The 16,861-nt window shown below is 35.5% G+C and overlaps 2 protein-coding genes across 2 annotated transcripts; one reads left to right on the forward strand and one right to left on the reverse strand.

The window, feature by feature from the left end:
* The first annotated feature begins 1,963 nt into the window (after positions 1-1,963).
* On the forward strand, positions 1,964-9,480 carry LOC120627714 (UBX domain-containing protein 1-B). The gene is made up of 6 exons (XM_039895739.1): positions 1,964-2,144; positions 2,223-2,622; positions 5,173-5,357; positions 6,320-6,499; positions 7,977-8,095; positions 9,194-9,480. The coding sequence occupies exons 1-6, from the start codon at positions 2,095-2,097 to the stop codon at positions 9,238-9,240; spliced, it is 981 nt and encodes a 326-aa protein (XP_039751673.1). The 5' UTR covers positions 1,964-2,094; the 3' UTR covers positions 9,241-9,480.
* A 3,337-nt stretch (positions 9,481-12,817) lies between these two features.
* Positions 12,818-15,285, reverse strand: LOC120627673 (ribonuclease Oy). The gene is made up of 3 exons (XM_039895697.1): positions 15,049-15,285; positions 14,639-14,961; positions 12,818-13,906 (listed from the first exon to the last, which is right to left on the reverse strand). Exons 1-3 carry the CDS (start codon positions 15,096-15,098, stop codon positions 13,434-13,436), a joined length of 846 nt encoding a protein of 281 aa, XP_039751631.1. The 5' UTR covers positions 15,099-15,285; the 3' UTR covers positions 12,818-13,433.
* Between the last annotated feature and the right edge of the window lie 1,576 nt (positions 15,286-16,861).

The following is a 16,861-nucleotide window of genomic DNA, read 5'->3' on the forward strand; positions in this document are numbered from 1 at the left end:
ATTTATTATTCTGAGACATGACCATTTTAATAGATTGCTGCCTGGAGAATTCTGGGCAGTCTTTATCAGTAGCAAAATGACTACCAGAGCAGTGTAAACATGTAGATAATTCCTTGATGACCAAACATGAGTCACCTGTATGGGGCTGAGCACATCTGTAGCATCTGGGCTTAGATCTGCAGATTATTTTAATGTGGCCAAAACGGCAGCAGTTCTGGCACTGTATTGTTGGAAGTTTATATGTTTCAACTGGCAGTGAGGTGTGGTATGAATATACCTTAGCAGGAAGCATTTGCCCCCTGAAGGTTAGGACAACAGATTGGGTAGGCACCCAAGTGATGACACCCTCTGTGACAGATTTTCTGTTCAGTCGCCTTGATTTCAGAACCTCACCACAGCCAGGCGGGAGCTCTAGCGAATCAACAAGCTCGTCCATCGACCAGTCCACGGGAACTCCTTTCACCAGCCCCATTCTGGTTATGTTGTATGTGGGAATTATAGCTCTATATTTGCATAACTTCAAAACTGGACTAACCAGAAAGTTGTTGGCAGCTTGGGCAGAAGTAAACTCTACAGTAATTTTGTTGCGGCCTATATTTTTGACGCCGTCGTGGATAATTGAACCAATTTTGTGTTTGTGCAAGAATTGACCGAAATTTATAGCCCGTAATGACGCTCCAGAGGATGGGTCCTCCACTTCCCGTGAGACTTGGACGATAAAAGGCCCATTATCATCGTCAGAGTATGACTTGGCGCCTTCGGTGAAGGAAGGATGTATGTAAAGGCTTTGAACGGATGGGTTTACCAGAGTAGGATCAGTTATAGTTTTTTTGGCCGCATATACGTTGGTATCCTCTCCTTGTCGTTTGCGAGACGAGGCTGATGCCCCCGGGTCGGGCGGCTCAGGAGGTGTATCTAGATCCATTTTACTGGAAACACTATAACTACAGACACATAATAAATATTTAACCAACACCAAATACGGTTAGATTTATACGAATATCACCAATAACAACTATTTCTGCTGCTGTGTAAATTCACATAAAACACCGAAATTACACCGGAATCTCACTAACACGTGTGCACAAATTGACAGGCCAAGTTACAGTTCAATATAAACAACACCAAATCCTTTTCAAGACGAGTTTACAGTAAAATCAAAGAAAAATTTGAGAAAACCGCGTCCGCCATGTACGGAGTTTCCCGCCGAAAAAACAGTCATTTACAATGTTCCGGCGACTAATTTCGAAAATATCATAAATAAATTATATAAACACAAGCAGCAGCGTAAATTGACACAAGTGACATATGGGCATAATATTATTTCTTCTTGATTTTTGAAAATCGTTCCCGCGCCACGCGCCAATTCACGCCAATCACAAAATCGTGTCGAGTCCGTAGGCCGAGTCATTGTACCCATTACCCAAGTATACCTGAGCCCTCTACCTACTGTTTATATCTTCTTTGTTGGCATTTTTTGGCTACACTATGAACGTAAAGTTATATATATTATTATTATATAGTTATAGTATGTATAAGTTCCACGTTCTAAATATTTAAAATGTTACTTTATGAGAATTTTACTTCAATTGTCCGCTCACAATTAACATTATTGTAAATATTTTATAACAATACTTAAACTCTTTAATACACCCCGTGGCCTCAGCCCGCGCACGGGCAGTATTATTGTCTTTATACCGAATATACTATCATAGTATAATCTAAGAGCGCTATATAGTATTACTATATATACTCACGTCAATAATACTGGCGTATGTACGGGTAATAATTCTAAATTCAGACAAGGAACTTTGGACTGTTTTCAAGAATAAGAATAAATTATTTAATATAAATATGTGAACAGGCTGCATAATAATTGACCGTCACCTATCCTTATGGGGACGAATTAAAAAAGCATGGAAAAAAGAAAAACTATATTGTCATTTGTCTATGGTATTTTCATATTGTCCTTTGAAAAAGCTGTCTTGAAAACCACAGACCAGTCAATTGAAAACAGCGTGAAAACAGCTGATGAGTGATGAAAAGCTAATAATTTTGCATCAAATCATTTTTTAAATAACACTCAATCTTGAAATGGCAGAGGTACAAACATTGATCGAAATGGGTTTTCCTAAAGAGAGAGCGTGAGTATTGGCCACAAAACTTTTTTATAGTGCAGGATAAAACTGTTATAATTTAATGTCGGTTCTGTCGGTTTTTAGGGAAAAAGCACTGGCTGTTACTAATTTTAAGGGCGTGGAGCCGGCTATGGAGTGGCTTTTAGCACACGCCGATGACCCTGAACCTAGTACGGGATACACTATTGAAAGTGCCGCTACTAATACAACTAATGCTGAAACATCCGAATCACTCGATACGCCTGCCCCGGCTCCTTCTGAACCAAGCGACCAAGAGGCGAAGTCATTCAAATGCGATGAGTGTGGTAAACTGTTCAAAAATCAGGATGAAATGGAATTCCACGCGGCGAAGTCGAATCACAGCAGTTTCTCCGAGTCCACGGAGGAGAAAAAACCATTGTCTGAAGAGGAAAAGAAAGTTCAAATGGCTCTACTTGAAGAGAGAATGAAACAGAAACGGAAAGAGAGGGAAGAGAAAGAGAAGGTATTTCTAACATCCTCATCACAACGTCACCAATTTTGGTGGTATTGGTTTCAGTACACTAATTCTATGTATTATTTGTCAGTCTTGGCTATTCTTACCAATGTGTACTCTCTGAAAGCCTGGCAAACTAAACTAGACTAGCTCTTAATTCCTCTTTTCAATAATGGAAGGCAGTGGCATGCACTGCATTCATGCGCAAAAGCACTACATAGCCTAAAATTAAAATACAGCTCGTATAGGAGGAGGATTTTTCCATTTTATGCAATTTTTCTACTGTATGCATACCCTGGTAAGAAACCCAGTGCACGCCACTGTGAGCAGGACACTAAGTTAATTGTATTTGAATGTGTAATTGAAATTGCAGCTGGGTTAAATCACATTCAAAGATCAATTTGCGATTTATCTGCTGAAAATGGCTTTTGTGTATATGGATAGAAGCAGACGTTACTTTGTGGAATTACGTGATATATTATGAAAATTAAGCTTAATTTGCTATACTCTGCTTGAAACACGAGAATGGATGGTGTAAATTATAATTTTGTCAATCTTTATGCTCCACACCAAACAGATCTACCCTCTACTCATATTTCTCTCTGAATCTGAAGCATCCTTTACAATGAAGAATTGTTAAGGCAACATCTGACAATGAATAGTTGTTTTAACAATTATTTTTTAATTTGTGTATCATTGGTAATTTTGTTAAACTGCAGTGGAGCAGGGGTGATGGGTCTACGCTCTATAACTCTGTCCAATCATAGAGGAGTTCTAGCGTAGTGAAAATAGGTTTACTATTAATTATGGCTTATTTACATGATAGCTCATGCACCCAAACCATATCTATTCCTGAGTTATCTATTGCAGTAGTGCAGATTTTTTATCACTACAAGTTAGCCCTTGACTGCAATCTTAACTGATGGTAAGTGATGTTGCAGTCTAAGTTGGTAGTGGGCTAACCTGTTATGGATATTGCAGCTCTATAAGATCTTAACTCCTTAAAAATAAATTTGATGGCCGAGTGGCGCAGTGGGCAGTGACCCTGCTTTCTGAGTACAAGGCCATGGGTTTGATTCCCACAACAGAAAAATGTTAGTGAACATGAATGTCTTTCAGTGTCTGGGTGTTTATATATATATTTTAAGTATTTATGTATCCTATTCATAAAAATATTCATCAGTCATCTAGTCACATCTAGTACTCATAACACAAGATACACTTACTTTGGAGCTACATGGCGATGTATATATTGTATATATTGTCGTAGTATATTTATTAATTTATTTAATGGTTACTACGCAGCATCATACTCAAATGGTCAATAGCTAAGTGCCACTTCTTTGTTAGAGCTGAAAACTTTTGTTAGCCACCTTCTATACATGGCTATATAACTTCTCGTGGATCCCTTAGCCAACTGTAAATAATAGCTATATGAAAATATAATCCAACAGCAGAAGCTTTATCTCAATAATAAAAAATCAAAACACAATCTGCAGAACCGCAGATCTGATTGTAAAGCAAACAAAGCCCAATAACAAATTACGAAATGATAAAAATGGATTATATATTTTAGAGTAATTTAAATCAAAAATATGTCCTGAAAAAAGTGGGTTGAAGAGCTAAAATATGCATGACTGTCATCCATCCCTATCCCTACTATCCTATCCCTTCTAATATTATAAATGTCAATGTAAGTTTGTTTGTTACGCGTTCACGCAAAAACTGCTTAACCTAAATCCTAATGAAACTTTGTACACATATTTTTGGAAGTGTTAGAAGTAATATAGGATACTTTTTATCCCGCTCGGTTCCTTTGGGAGAGGGGATGAATTCTATATCTGATGAATGTGGTTGGAGTTAGAGGACATAACTCCTCAGCGGACAGCAGCAAACCTCTCATTTAAGGCTTAGCGATACTGAATACTTTAATTTTTTTTTAGAACTACAACTACATTGAATGCGACATCAAAAAACAAAATCAAACGCAGACAAAGTCACTTGCAACAGCTAGTATTAACATAATTTGCTGCATCAATGATGTCAATGGGAATTCAAATTGTATATCATGAATGTAATGAGGTTTTACATTTGGTCAATTAGAATTTTCTATTTATAGTAGTAAATTCTAATTTGTTTTGAATTTAATATAAAACAGTTTGTTATTTAACTCACTTGTACTACTTTAAGGTGTATGACTTTTTTCGCGTTTGTTGTTTATAAACATGTATGCTGAATGTTAGCGAGTTTGGCTATCACATTTATATCTTACAATAGTGCAAGTGATGTCCAACTACATTGTCTATGAAAAGCATCTGATAAGTTTCCCGTACAAACTTTCTTCCGCTCTTCTACTCTACGAACCACCGTGTTGCGCCTCGCCTCCTATTGCCACTCCTGTGCTATTTTGGCGATTTGCTCGGCTCCTGATGAAATGCACTATGCACCAATGATATTGTGATAGCGTTTCTTCTACTATTTACTGTTACTTTGTAAATTTAATGAAATAGTTAATGTAGTTTTAACCTCATTTTGAAATGCTATTTGACATGTCTTCAGGCTGAAGCCCTGGAACGCGAGCGTCTCCGCATCAAGTCCGGCAAAGACATGCAAGAGGCACGGCAGAGGCTACAAGAGCAGGAGATGCAGAAGTTAGTAGAGCAGCGACGCAGGGAGAAGTTGGAAGACCAGCGGGCAAGAGAGAGAGTCCGAGCACAGATAGAGGCAGACAAACAAGCTAGGAAGTAAGCATTTTCAACCATGTGTCTGGTTTTCGAGTTTAAACCCCAGCAGGTGTCTTTAACTTCTAAGTTATATATCACTTGCTTTAACAGTGAAGAAAACCTGAATGCATTAGAGTTCTTCATAATTCTTTAAAAGGTGTGTGAAGTTAACCTATCCACACTTAGCCAGCATTGTGGACTACAGCCTAAACCCTTCACATTCTGAGTGGAGACATATGCCCTGATTATGGGTTGTACATGAAAAAGAAAATTGCTGAGTTTCCGGCTTCTTCTTGGATGAAATCTAGAATCTGCCTTCCGAACCGGTAGAGTCACTATAAACAGGCATACTTAATGTTTCAAAGTGTCTTATATTATGTCTTCTTGAAATTAATGAAATTTGAATTTGATAACGAATGAATTTCTTAAACCGCCATGATGTTGAAGCCATAATGTGAGGTGTCAAATTCAAAAGACAAAGTTCCTTTGTTTGAATCAGTGTATTTAACCCTATGTGTAGTTTTTGCCCCGGGTAATAATGCAAAATCGATGGGGTGCTATAAGTGTGACGTATATGTTCGTGTGTGTGTTTGTCTGTCTTTATGTCTTTTTTTGCTTGAAATGTTAATTTTAATTTGGAGTGTCCTTAGCTGTTTGATGAAAATCTGTCTCCCCTACATATACCGGATTACACATTTACTCACAACTCCTTCATTATGGGTACCAAGCGAAAGGGTATGACTAGAAGAATACTGTTTTAATTTAACTGTTTTAATTTTTAGTTAAAATTTAACTATGATAAATTCCAAATCTAAGATGGCCGCCCCACAAAATGGTGTTTTTCTTTCACAACCCCCTCAATATGTGGCTAGTTTATGTTTATGTCATATTGTTTGTTAAATTAAAAAAAAGTATGGGTGTCAACTGTCAAATGAAAGGCCTTCACTAGAGTCGGGGGTTTTTAAATTTATTTTTTATATTAGACTAGCGGCCTCAGGTCTACCGGCCCCCGCCCCCGCGGCGCCAGTGCCCCCGCCCCCCGCTGCCCCCTCCGCCGGCGCCCCCAAGGCGTCGTACGACCAGGCGCGCATACAACTGCGGCTACCCGACGGGCAGTCCCTCTCGCACACGTTCGGGGCTAAGGAACAACTGAGCGCTGTCAGGTAACGAACCGTCTCTATTAACACTACTGTACAGTGTAAATAGAAAAGCTACTTTATTGTGTAAGTGATAAGTAAACTGCAAATATATTGAACAAAAAAATGTGAGCCGTGAAACATCGAAATAATTTTGTACAGTACAGTAATAGGCACAAAAGTACAGATTATGAAAGGAACTAAATATGAATGATAAATTATAAATAATATAACGAATTTTCTCCAGAAAACGATGACTGTTTTTTTAATATACATTTATTTTCTTCGTATACAAAATGTTTTAATTTAAAAGTTTCTTTAAAAAGGTGACAACTCAAGTATTTTCATCAACGTATATTACTTACATTAGTGTTACATGTTAAATGGATGAACTTCATACGTGCCTGTGGTCTACATGAATAAAACATTTTTGAATTTTGAAAAGCAGCATAAAAACGTGCACACCAACACACGGATGCGATGAGGCTATTACCCCCGACTTTTTTTTAATTCTTTTTTTTAATTCCACTACAAGTTAGCCCCTGACTGTAATCTCAAGTAGATGATAATGCAGTCAAGATGGTAGCAGGCTAACCTGATTTTATTAAAGCCATTCTCCTAAGGTTTCTACGCGACGTCGTACCGGAACGCTTAATCGCTTAGCGGCACGTCTTTGTCGGTAGGGTGGTAAATAGCCCCTGCCAAATTCTCCCATTACATCAGACCAGAGAAATTTCAATCAATTTAATTCCGAATTGCCCTTACCGGAGATTGAGCCGAGACCTCCCACTTAAATCACAGTGCTCACCGTGCCAGGGAGGTCGGCCGACTGATAATAATAATAATATTTATTTATTTGCCAAATTGTGTGTCAACGTCAAAGTCAAAAATATCTTTATCCAGGTAGGCCCATAGGTGGCACTTTTGATGCGTACATTACATGAGAATTACACGGTAGTGAGATGATGGCCATAACCATGTTCGTAAACTTAAAACTAAAGCTACGAGGGTTCCAAATGCGTCCTGGTCTAAGAAGAAGCCCACAACAAACTTAGCCGGTTGTGTTTTTTTGTTATTACCATCTCACATTGTCATTTAAAACTATTGGAACAGCAACCTGGTTAGAGCAATCATTCACAACCAAGCATTTTTATCAATTACGTAGTCCTTTATACTATAAAAGGACTTCTCTATAAGCTTACGTTTAATAAAAACTATGAACTTTTTATGACACATCTCCAAGATGCCAATGTCTACATAACAAGTACACATTTAATTAAACAGACCCTTCAAACTCGACTGTCACAGACAGTGTGCAAATGTTTTAAAAAATAAAATATAAATTACATTACAATTTTATTTTTAGATTAATTATAGTGAAATTGAATACGGTCATATCACGAATCCTACAACGATTCGATTAGGGCTACTGTCTTACCCAGTCAAGAAAATACCGGATACGATTTCAGATGCGTTGTTGCAATTCGATGTCTTTGTTCCACAGATTATATCTACAAGTTCACAAACCTGAATTTGCACAAAATGATAGTTTCAAATTCATGACTACATTCCCCAAGAAGATATTCGCCCCTGAAGACTACGAGTCGTCTTTAGATGGATTAGGTAATATCCTCTTTTTAACTATTATTGGTACTAATTATTCCTATCCCTACTAATATTATAAATGTCAATGTAAGTTTGTTTGTTACGCTTTCACGCAAAAACTACTTAACTGATCCTCGTGAAACTTTGTACACAAATTCTTGGAAGTAATATAGGATACTATTTATCCCGACATTAAGCTCGGCTCCTTTGGGACAGGGGATGAAAGTGCTTGACGATTTTACACCATTACTCCGACAATTTATATAATTATTTGTTTAATTTTGCCCAAACTGTGGTTGGAGATAGTGAACAGAACTCCCCAGCGGACATAAGAAAACCCCTCATTTAAGGCTTAGCGATATTGAATACTTAAATTTTTTTTAGAACTGCAACTAAATTTAATGCCACATTAAAAAACAAAATCAAACGCCGACGAAGTCGCGGGCAACAGCTAGTTGGTGATAATTTAACAGATTGCACCTGCACGGCTAGCTAGGGCAGGAGACAATTATCTTCCCGGGGAAAGGATACAAATGTATCTTCCCTTACAGCTTTATCAACGCACAAGTGGATATAATATCCAAATAATATATGTGTAATAATAAACAGGGGTGAACTTCTTCTAAGCCATGTTCCCGTGCTTTATCATATACCTTGTCAGGGGATAAAATCTGGGGATATATTTATTGTCTTCTGCGCAATTGTTGATATACGTTGATTATAAAGTTTAAGAGTTTATATGAACGCGCTTATCTCTGGGGCTATCTCTACTACTTTGAAATGAAAAATTCTTGTGTTGGAAAGTCCATTTATCGAGAAAGACTAAAGGCTATATAACATCACGCACGCAAAAATGTTGCAAAAAAAACTGGTATAATTTTTTTCCTTTCGAGAGCTTCCGATGCGTGCGATACGTAAACGGTTACGCCAAAACAATTACGGAATTGCTCATCTTAAATAAATAAATAGTTAATAAATATACTACGACCTTACCCCCTTACGCCTTAACCCCTTCTCATTGTGGGAGACCCGTGCTCTGTAGTGGGCCAGTAATGAGTTGATGTGAGAATTAGTAGTTATAGAAGTATAGATTTATTTCGTCATTATTTTTTTCAGGATTGGTCCCGTCTGCAGTTATCATAGTGTCAAGGGGTGCACAATAGCTGCTATTTTTAATCAAGTCTGAATTCGGCGTGTTACGTCAAAATACTTTGACATATGTAAAGTATGACGTGCAAAAACTAGTGTAATTCACTAATTTCAATGCAATAAATAATACTTTAGGCCTGGACTTTTGATATATTAAAGTAATATGCTACCTAATTGAGATCTACTTTCTTATGGAGTATTTGTATGTTATGGGTGTATGTTGATAAGTGGGCTAATAAAAGTTAATTATATGATTTTTTTTATTATTAGCAAAGATCTGGAATTCCTTTCTTGCCGTCTTTATATTTAAACTCTTTATTTGTACACCACTACACAGTTCGGAAAATAAAGGGCGAATAGAGAGAAACACAAAGACTGGAGTAGAATACAAAAGGCGGCCTTATCGCTTAAAAGCGATCTCTGCCAGGCAACCTTAGGATTAGAACAACAAGAGCGACAACAAATAGGTGGTGTAAAATTATAATAAAATTACCTACGAATACATAAACAAAAGATACATAAATAAAAAAATAATATAACAATAATAAACTAATATATATTATGATAAGCTATATTAATAAATAGACGGAAAAAAAATCTATGAAAAGCGATGGAACGTAGTTAATCTAAAAGGTGATGTTTTATTGCTCTGGTTTCATAAGATGGCTCAGGGTAACTAAGCGGGCGATGGAGAGAGCTATACTCGGAGTAGCTCTACGTGATCAAATCGGAAATGAGGAGATACGGTGAAGAACCAGTGGCCTTATAGCTTAAGCGAGCCGCGAAGTCGAAGTGGCAATGGGCAGGGCAGATAGCTCGGGAACACGATGGTCGTTGGGGTCCCAAGGTGCTGAAATGGCGACCTCCATTGGCGTGCACTCCATACATGCCTAAAAGCGCTGCCTACCCTAACATTTTCATATAACTGGCAACAGCAGGATTTTGCCATTCTATGCCATTTCACTGCTTTACCCTGGTTTGGTACCCGTAAACGCAGCAATGGTAGACCCCGGAAGTCGTGGACAGATGAGATAAAACGCATGGAGCCGCTGGACCCAAACGAACTGAACAACTGACATTAAGGTAGTTTTACATTAAGGCAATGATTTAATATGACATTCGATTGTCAATTTTGATGTTGGATAAGAGCAACTAATTAGTTCTTGCCGGTTCTTCTCGGTAGAATCTGCTTTCCGAACCGGTGGTAGTCACAACATACGTGACGTTTCAAAAGTGCTTATAAAGTAGGCCTACTTGAAATAAATTAATTTTTGTATAAATTTTACTATCGTCACAGTATTTGCAAGTTTACTGCATGGCCTTGCAAATAAACGTTGCATAACGGAATAGTTATATAGTGCTCTATCACGCTCTGACATTTGAAAGGTTCTATCTGTGGGAGTGTGAGAAAACACTGCGTAACTATTTTTTGCAAATGTGGATTGTATTGTTTTCATATCCAATAAGATATCAGGTGTGAGCGAAAAGCAAGAGGCCTCAGCGGTTGGCCAGTGGTGTCGCAGTAGCAATAGGCAGTGCTTTTGTGCATATATAAAGTTCACGCGAGTGACGGTAATGTCCTTATGTGGTGGACCTACAATCAACTACCCTGTTTCTCTTTAGAAACGCCAAGTAAACACCCTTCTTGCTCACTTTGGGGCTAGATAGCGATGTGTGTATTGTCATAGTACCTATATTGATTTATTCTGCTTTTTTTTCAATTGAGCCCTTGATTGCAATATTACCTGGTGGTAATATTGTAGCTGGCTCACCTGTTAGAGAGTATAGTAGTTATACCCCTAATAGGTTTTTACGGGACATCGCACCGGAGCACTAAGTCGCTTAGCGGCACGTCTTTGTCGGTAGGGTGGGCCATTGCTTTCCTGTAACAGATCGCACTGGCCAGACCTCAAGGCATCAACGGAATTTCCCGGGTAAATCTAAACATTGGAATCTGAATCTTGTTACCAGTAGATAAGTATGATTTCACGGTAAGTTAAGATAAAAATGTCTTGCTCCTTGTCTGTCAAAAATTTGACAGCTCAGTCAGGTTAACCTGACTGAGCTGTCAAATTTTCCTGTGGAATTGGCCTAATCTAACCCAAAATCTAAGATAAGGACCTATTAAACACGATTATTTAGTTATGAAATAAAAGAGGAAACGAAACAAAAATAACATCAATAAACAGTTTATTTGTGAGAACATTGTTTTTTAAAAATTGACAAATTGAACACTTCATTTCTTACATATTATGCAATATTTTAATGAGCAGGCATTTTAAAGTGGATTTTTCAATTAATTATTATGCTTAATTTGTGCTAATAAAGCTGTAAAATACATATAAAAAACAAAATATAAAAAAAAATGGCTGATCAATTAATATAAATTACTATATAATATATAACTTAAGTACATTATGAAAGTTATTATTAAAATAATCTCCAAATAAATTTATTACTCCCGATTCTCCATGACAGCATAATTACTTCAAGTAGTCCTCACATTTATGACGCAAAAAAAATTACAGAATGAAGGGATGTCAAAATTTATGACACAAAATTAAATTTGTTGAATACATCAATGTTGCCCACTTTGTTATAAATTAAAACGAAATTTGCTGATCTAAAAGTAGTTCTTTTTTTTTTAGAAATAGAACTACTTTTAGATCATTCAATTTAGCTAAGAGATTTGTGTACAACAAAATCAGAAACATTGTAACAGAGAATCAGCGTAGGATAAAATAGCAGGAGTTCATTATGAGAGATGAATACAGTAATATTAATGAATAAAGGCTTCATGATGTGTGACTTAATTGAAACAGATGAGGTTTGATTTGCAAAGTAATTATTAATTTCTTATAAGTAAAATACTACCTACTAATTAAGATTATCCAATAATACAGAAACTTAATAACAAGTTTGAAAAATCACCAAAATATTATGCTCGTGTTGCTTGATTATTTTTATTTTAATAAATTTAATTAATACCAACACTTAACTAAGCAAAGGTTGTTTTTTTCAAAGATGAATTATTTCAACAACAATAATTGAAACTGACGATATGCTAAAAAAAAAGTTGATACTCAAGACTTATAATGTCAATACCAAATTAAATTATATTGTATTTATATTTGTTAGAGGAATTTAATGCATCAACCTGCATGGTTATAAAAGGCAAGTATCATTATAAAACCTGCATGGTTTTATAAAGGTATGCAGGTTCATGAATAGTTGTTAAGTTTATGAGTAGTCGTAGCTTTAGGTTTACGTTGGCCAACGAAGTTATCACCATCCCCTTACAATTATGTAAACGTATATGTATGAACGCTTCATATGTGCCTGTGATAGGCCTACATGAATAAAGAATTTTTTAATTTGAATATGCAAAACTGTTGTTCAACTGATTTAAACTATCAGTTATCACCATATTTTACCAAAGTTACTGATTTCAGCAGTCAAGTGCTGGTCTATTTATCATTATAATAATTATATTGCGTTTGTATAAAAAAATTAAAATAAGCAAAAAGTCAAATTAAAAATAAAAAAAAAGTTTGATTTCATAAAATATTTGGCTATAAACAAATAAACATATATAAAAAAAAAAATCATTTATGATGCCAAAAAACGACTGAAACAAACAACTCTGAAGTAAATCACAGCAACCAAAAAATAAGACTGTGTAACTGTGTGATCAAACCATTACTAATAAATATATCAAATTATTATAAAATATTATGCTCATGATGCTTGATTTAAAAAAAAAAAAAAACCAACACTTTGCTAAGCAAAGGTTGCTAATTTTCAAAGATGAATTATATCAACAATAATAATTGAAACTTACGGTTAGTTAAAAATTCAAGACTATTATAATGTAAGTACCAGATTATTTTAACTGTTTTTTATTTGTTTGAGGAGTTTAATTAATTATTCAACCTGCATGGTTGTATAAAGGTATGCAGGTTCATTAAAATGCAAAACTGTTGTTCGACCGATTTAAACTATCATTATATTTTACCCAAGTATGTCACTTACCATAAGAAGATTGATTTGATTGCAGTCAAGAGTTGGTCTATTTGTAAAAAACTTATTATAAGATAATGCATTTGTATAAAAAAAAAAATAAGCTAAAAGAAGTTTGATTTCATGAAATATTTAGCTACTTAAAAATAATTCATTTATGATGCCAAAAAAAAACTGAAATAAATAACTATAAAGTAAACCACTGCAACCAATAAATAAGACGGTGTAACTGTGTGATCAAACTATTACTTATATAATGGGGGTACGTAATATCCTTTGATTTATCACAGTTAGACAGAATAGTTTGACCATAAAAATTTAAACTCCATACTACTCCGTCGCAATCAGTGGGTTCCAAATCTTTAGTGAAGCAAATCCTTATTTCGGATATAAAGTTTTCATCGTCTTCTTTCTTACATTCTATTACTGGGTCCACGCCTAGTTTTTCTTTAATAGCATTATTAATGTCTACTAAAGAGTATTTCTGGGTGTTAGAAGGCACAATGTTTTTTGCTTGTAGAATATCAGACATAGAGTACTGACTAAGCCATTTGATTCCCATGGAAAAGTATTTATACTCTGAATTAAATTTATCTAAGATGGCTGCGCAAGTTCCATGTTTGGTCCATTCATGAGACCAAAGAGCGTAGAGTGAAGTGCCTGTAAGTGTAAGTAAATTATTTTCACAATCATCATATCAACCCATTACTGTCCCACTACAAGGCATGGGTCTCCTGCTGGGGTTAAGGCCATAGTCCACCACGCTGACCCAGTTTGGATTTGTGGACTAGACACACCTTTGAGAACATTATGTAGAACTCTCAGGCATTCCTCCACCGTTGCAGCAAGTGATATTTTAATTACTTAAAACGCTGGTACACATGCTGGTATTCGAGATAAAACTCAGCCCCCCCATAAGTGAAGTTGGCCTTCTACCCAGTGTACTATCACTGCTTTTATGGTTTGGATAAATATAATTTTATGCCTCTTTCTTGGTCCCCTCAAAATTAGCTTAGTGAAAAACAGATGTACAATTTGCTGCTTAATAAAATGCAATAATAACATTAGCTTTTGTAACTGAAGCAAAACATGGGTGTTTTCATTGCAACAGCCTTCACTGTAACCACCATTTTGTATGATAAAATAAAATAATCCCTTTAAGTTAGGGTTTTTCGTAGATTAAGTGAAATTAAGTAAGAATCGGTTTCTCAGTTTAACTAGTTCAAAAAACTAAACTGAAACCTTACCAAAATGATTCCAATACCAGATTAGGACCAAAACCGGTTTTAATTTTTTTCGCTGCTTAGGAAAGATAAATAATCATTTTATATTCTTTCTGACTATATACTTCACACAAAATAGACAAATAATAATGTTAGGATTTATATATACCTCCAAAAATGTTAACCCAAACACTCTCAAGTTTGTCCTCTATGGGTTTTATTTGTTCTGGGTCAAAAAGCCAGGTCCGATTGCAGAAAGCAGGGCCCATTTGACCGAATTTGGTCGGCCAGATGCCGTGTATACTCCAACTGTCTGCTTTGGGAGGCATAGAGCATGTATGGGAATGGTCTCGTTTCTTCCATTCTTTGCATGCAGTGGCGGGCCATTGCTGCGTGAATATAAGTAAATCAAAGTCATGTCCAGCCGAAACTCTCCTCAGTACTTTAAAACCAAACACATCTGCAATTTCCGACGGATGTGCAAAGCTTAAACTGAAAAAGGAATTATTATTATTTTCAAATATTACTTTCAAAAACTACAAATTTATAGCAGCATTAGAAACGTAGCTTGAAACTTACCAGGTAAGGCAAAATATGAGTGATAAAGGAACCAGGAAAATCGTCCCCATTTTTACAAGGATTTTAGTTATCAATAAGAAAACTGTAATTTTAAACACCGTGCATGTTGCAAACCACTTTTTATTCAACAAAAACAAAGGATTTAAATTGAAAGGCGAAATACCGAATAAAATTATTATGATTTAACTTTTTTATATTTTATTTTTGACATTTGTGTTCGACACACGTCACAACATTCGATTGACGATCGACATTGGCATTTGTCAGTTTGACCATGGCGTTTTAAAGTGGGGCAAAAAAGAGTTGAAATTAATAGAGGCGCCACAATCGCAAACTTATCTTGAATATTGCAACCCAAATAGCACGATAAAATCATTTTAATAATTAAATAATTATGGGTTAAAATATTAAGATGTTCGGCAAAAGGACTAATATCAATAAAATTAATTCGCAAGTGCATCTCATATTATGCTTACACCATGAGAGCAAACAACTCTGAATATCATCAATTAAGAATAATGGTTTCACGGAATTAACAACATCTAAGAATTTATTAACATGGTAATGTTTTCTTTATTAGTTATAGACAAAACAAATAAAGTTACATAATTTTTTTCTTTTTAAATTTATCTGAATAGCAAACGTAGTAAATAAATATAATTACTTAATACACTCATTGCAAGTATCAAATGACATTAGGTACTCTATACGCGTTGTTTATCATCCAAAATCATTCGTATAAATAGGTAACCGGTTTATGTTTACTGAGCAAAACATGCTGAAATGTAGTCAAACATATTTTAGAACACCTTTCGTGAAATAATAAACAATAGATAATCGTTTCATGACTTTGAGGCATGTCATTCTTTTATCAGCGATTATTTTCATAATTGTCTAGTTCTAGTTCTAGGATGCTTCACGCAACATAACCTGCAAAACCTTGATTTATTGCCTCCAGTAATTATAATTTTAATATTAATTACACATATATTTATATTACACATATGTATTTATATTTTTATTTTCGTAGTCAATTTTTGTAAATTTTAAGGAGCGAAGTGAAACCAAATATTAACGATTAAGTAAAATAATATTATTGCTGATACTTTAGCATAGACACTAGAGAGCTAAATTAGTGTTGTCAGATCTAAAATAAATGGTGTCTAGATTTTTTTTGCCTAGCGTTATAAAAGCAAAAAGCAAAAAAGAAGAATTATTATTAAAATTTAAAATTTAAATATGTTCAAACCTGAAATCCACCATAATTACTCTAGTCTTTTAAAGTTTAGAGGTACTTAGTTGGGCTTATCTACTATGAAAAATCTTTTATATGGTTGTCGCTGTTTAAATTCAAGTAGAAGTCTTATAGATGGCGCAATTTTTTTTCTTCTCACCGTTTATAAATTTTCGGCCCATGTGGTTACTGCCTTGTCACATCCAACTTCTGATCTGACTCGAATTCCGGGTCATCATTGAAAATAATTTATATTTTATCAATCAAATTATAAATTATTTTCAAATGGGTGGTGTCCACCCCCCCGTGCTTCAGCATGTTTAGCCCTCTTTGTGCCGGCTATTTTTACTAACAGCGGGGCTCGGGGCTAGCACAGTCAGGAGACAAAGATGATGTCCCCGATTATATTCCCTTCCATGGGATAGAATTAAGGTGTCCATCTTTTGAAGCACGGGAACAGGGAATAGGAGAAGTTTATCCCGTTTATTACTAAACATATATGATTTGGATAATATTTCCATTTCTGCGCCAGTCCTCTGAGAGTTCATAAAGCTGTGAAATTTGTATCCTTTCCCCGAG

This window comes from Pararge aegeria, chromosome 11 (genome assembly GCF_905163445.1).
Source record: "Pararge aegeria chromosome 11, ilParAegt1.1, whole genome shotgun sequence".
NCBI lineage: Eukaryota > Metazoa > Arthropoda > Insecta > Lepidoptera > Nymphalidae > Pararge > Pararge aegeria.

What these genes read in the sequence shown, in the direction of transcription:
- LOC120627673 (XM_039895697.1), bottom strand. Translation starts at nt 15,098, where the DNA reads ATGGGGACGATTTTCCTGGTTCCTTTATCACTCATATTTTGCCTTACC. An exon ending in CTCATATTTTGCCTTACCTG is followed by an intron (nt 14,962 to 15,048) that starts GTAAGTTTCAAG and finishes TTCCTTTTTCAG; the next exon opens with TTTAAGCTTTGCACATCCGT. An exon ending in TTGGGTTAACATTTTTGGAG is followed by an intron (nt 13,907 to 14,638) that starts GTATATATAAAT and finishes TTACACTTACAG; the next exon opens with GCACTTCACTCTACGCTCTT.
- LOC120627714 (XM_039895739.1), top strand. Translation starts at nt 2,095, where the DNA reads ATGGCAGAGGTACAAACATTGATCGAAATGGGTTTTCCTAAAGAGAGA. An exon ending in GCAGACAAACAAGCTAGGAA is followed by an intron (nt 5,358 to 6,319) that starts GTAAGCATTTTC and finishes TTTTTATATTAG; the next exon opens with ACTAGCGGCCTCAGGTCTAC. An exon ending in GTCGTCTTTAGATGGATTAG is followed by an intron (nt 8,096 to 9,193) that starts GTAATATCCTCT and finishes TATTTTTTTCAG; the next exon opens with GATTGGTCCCGTCTGCAGTT.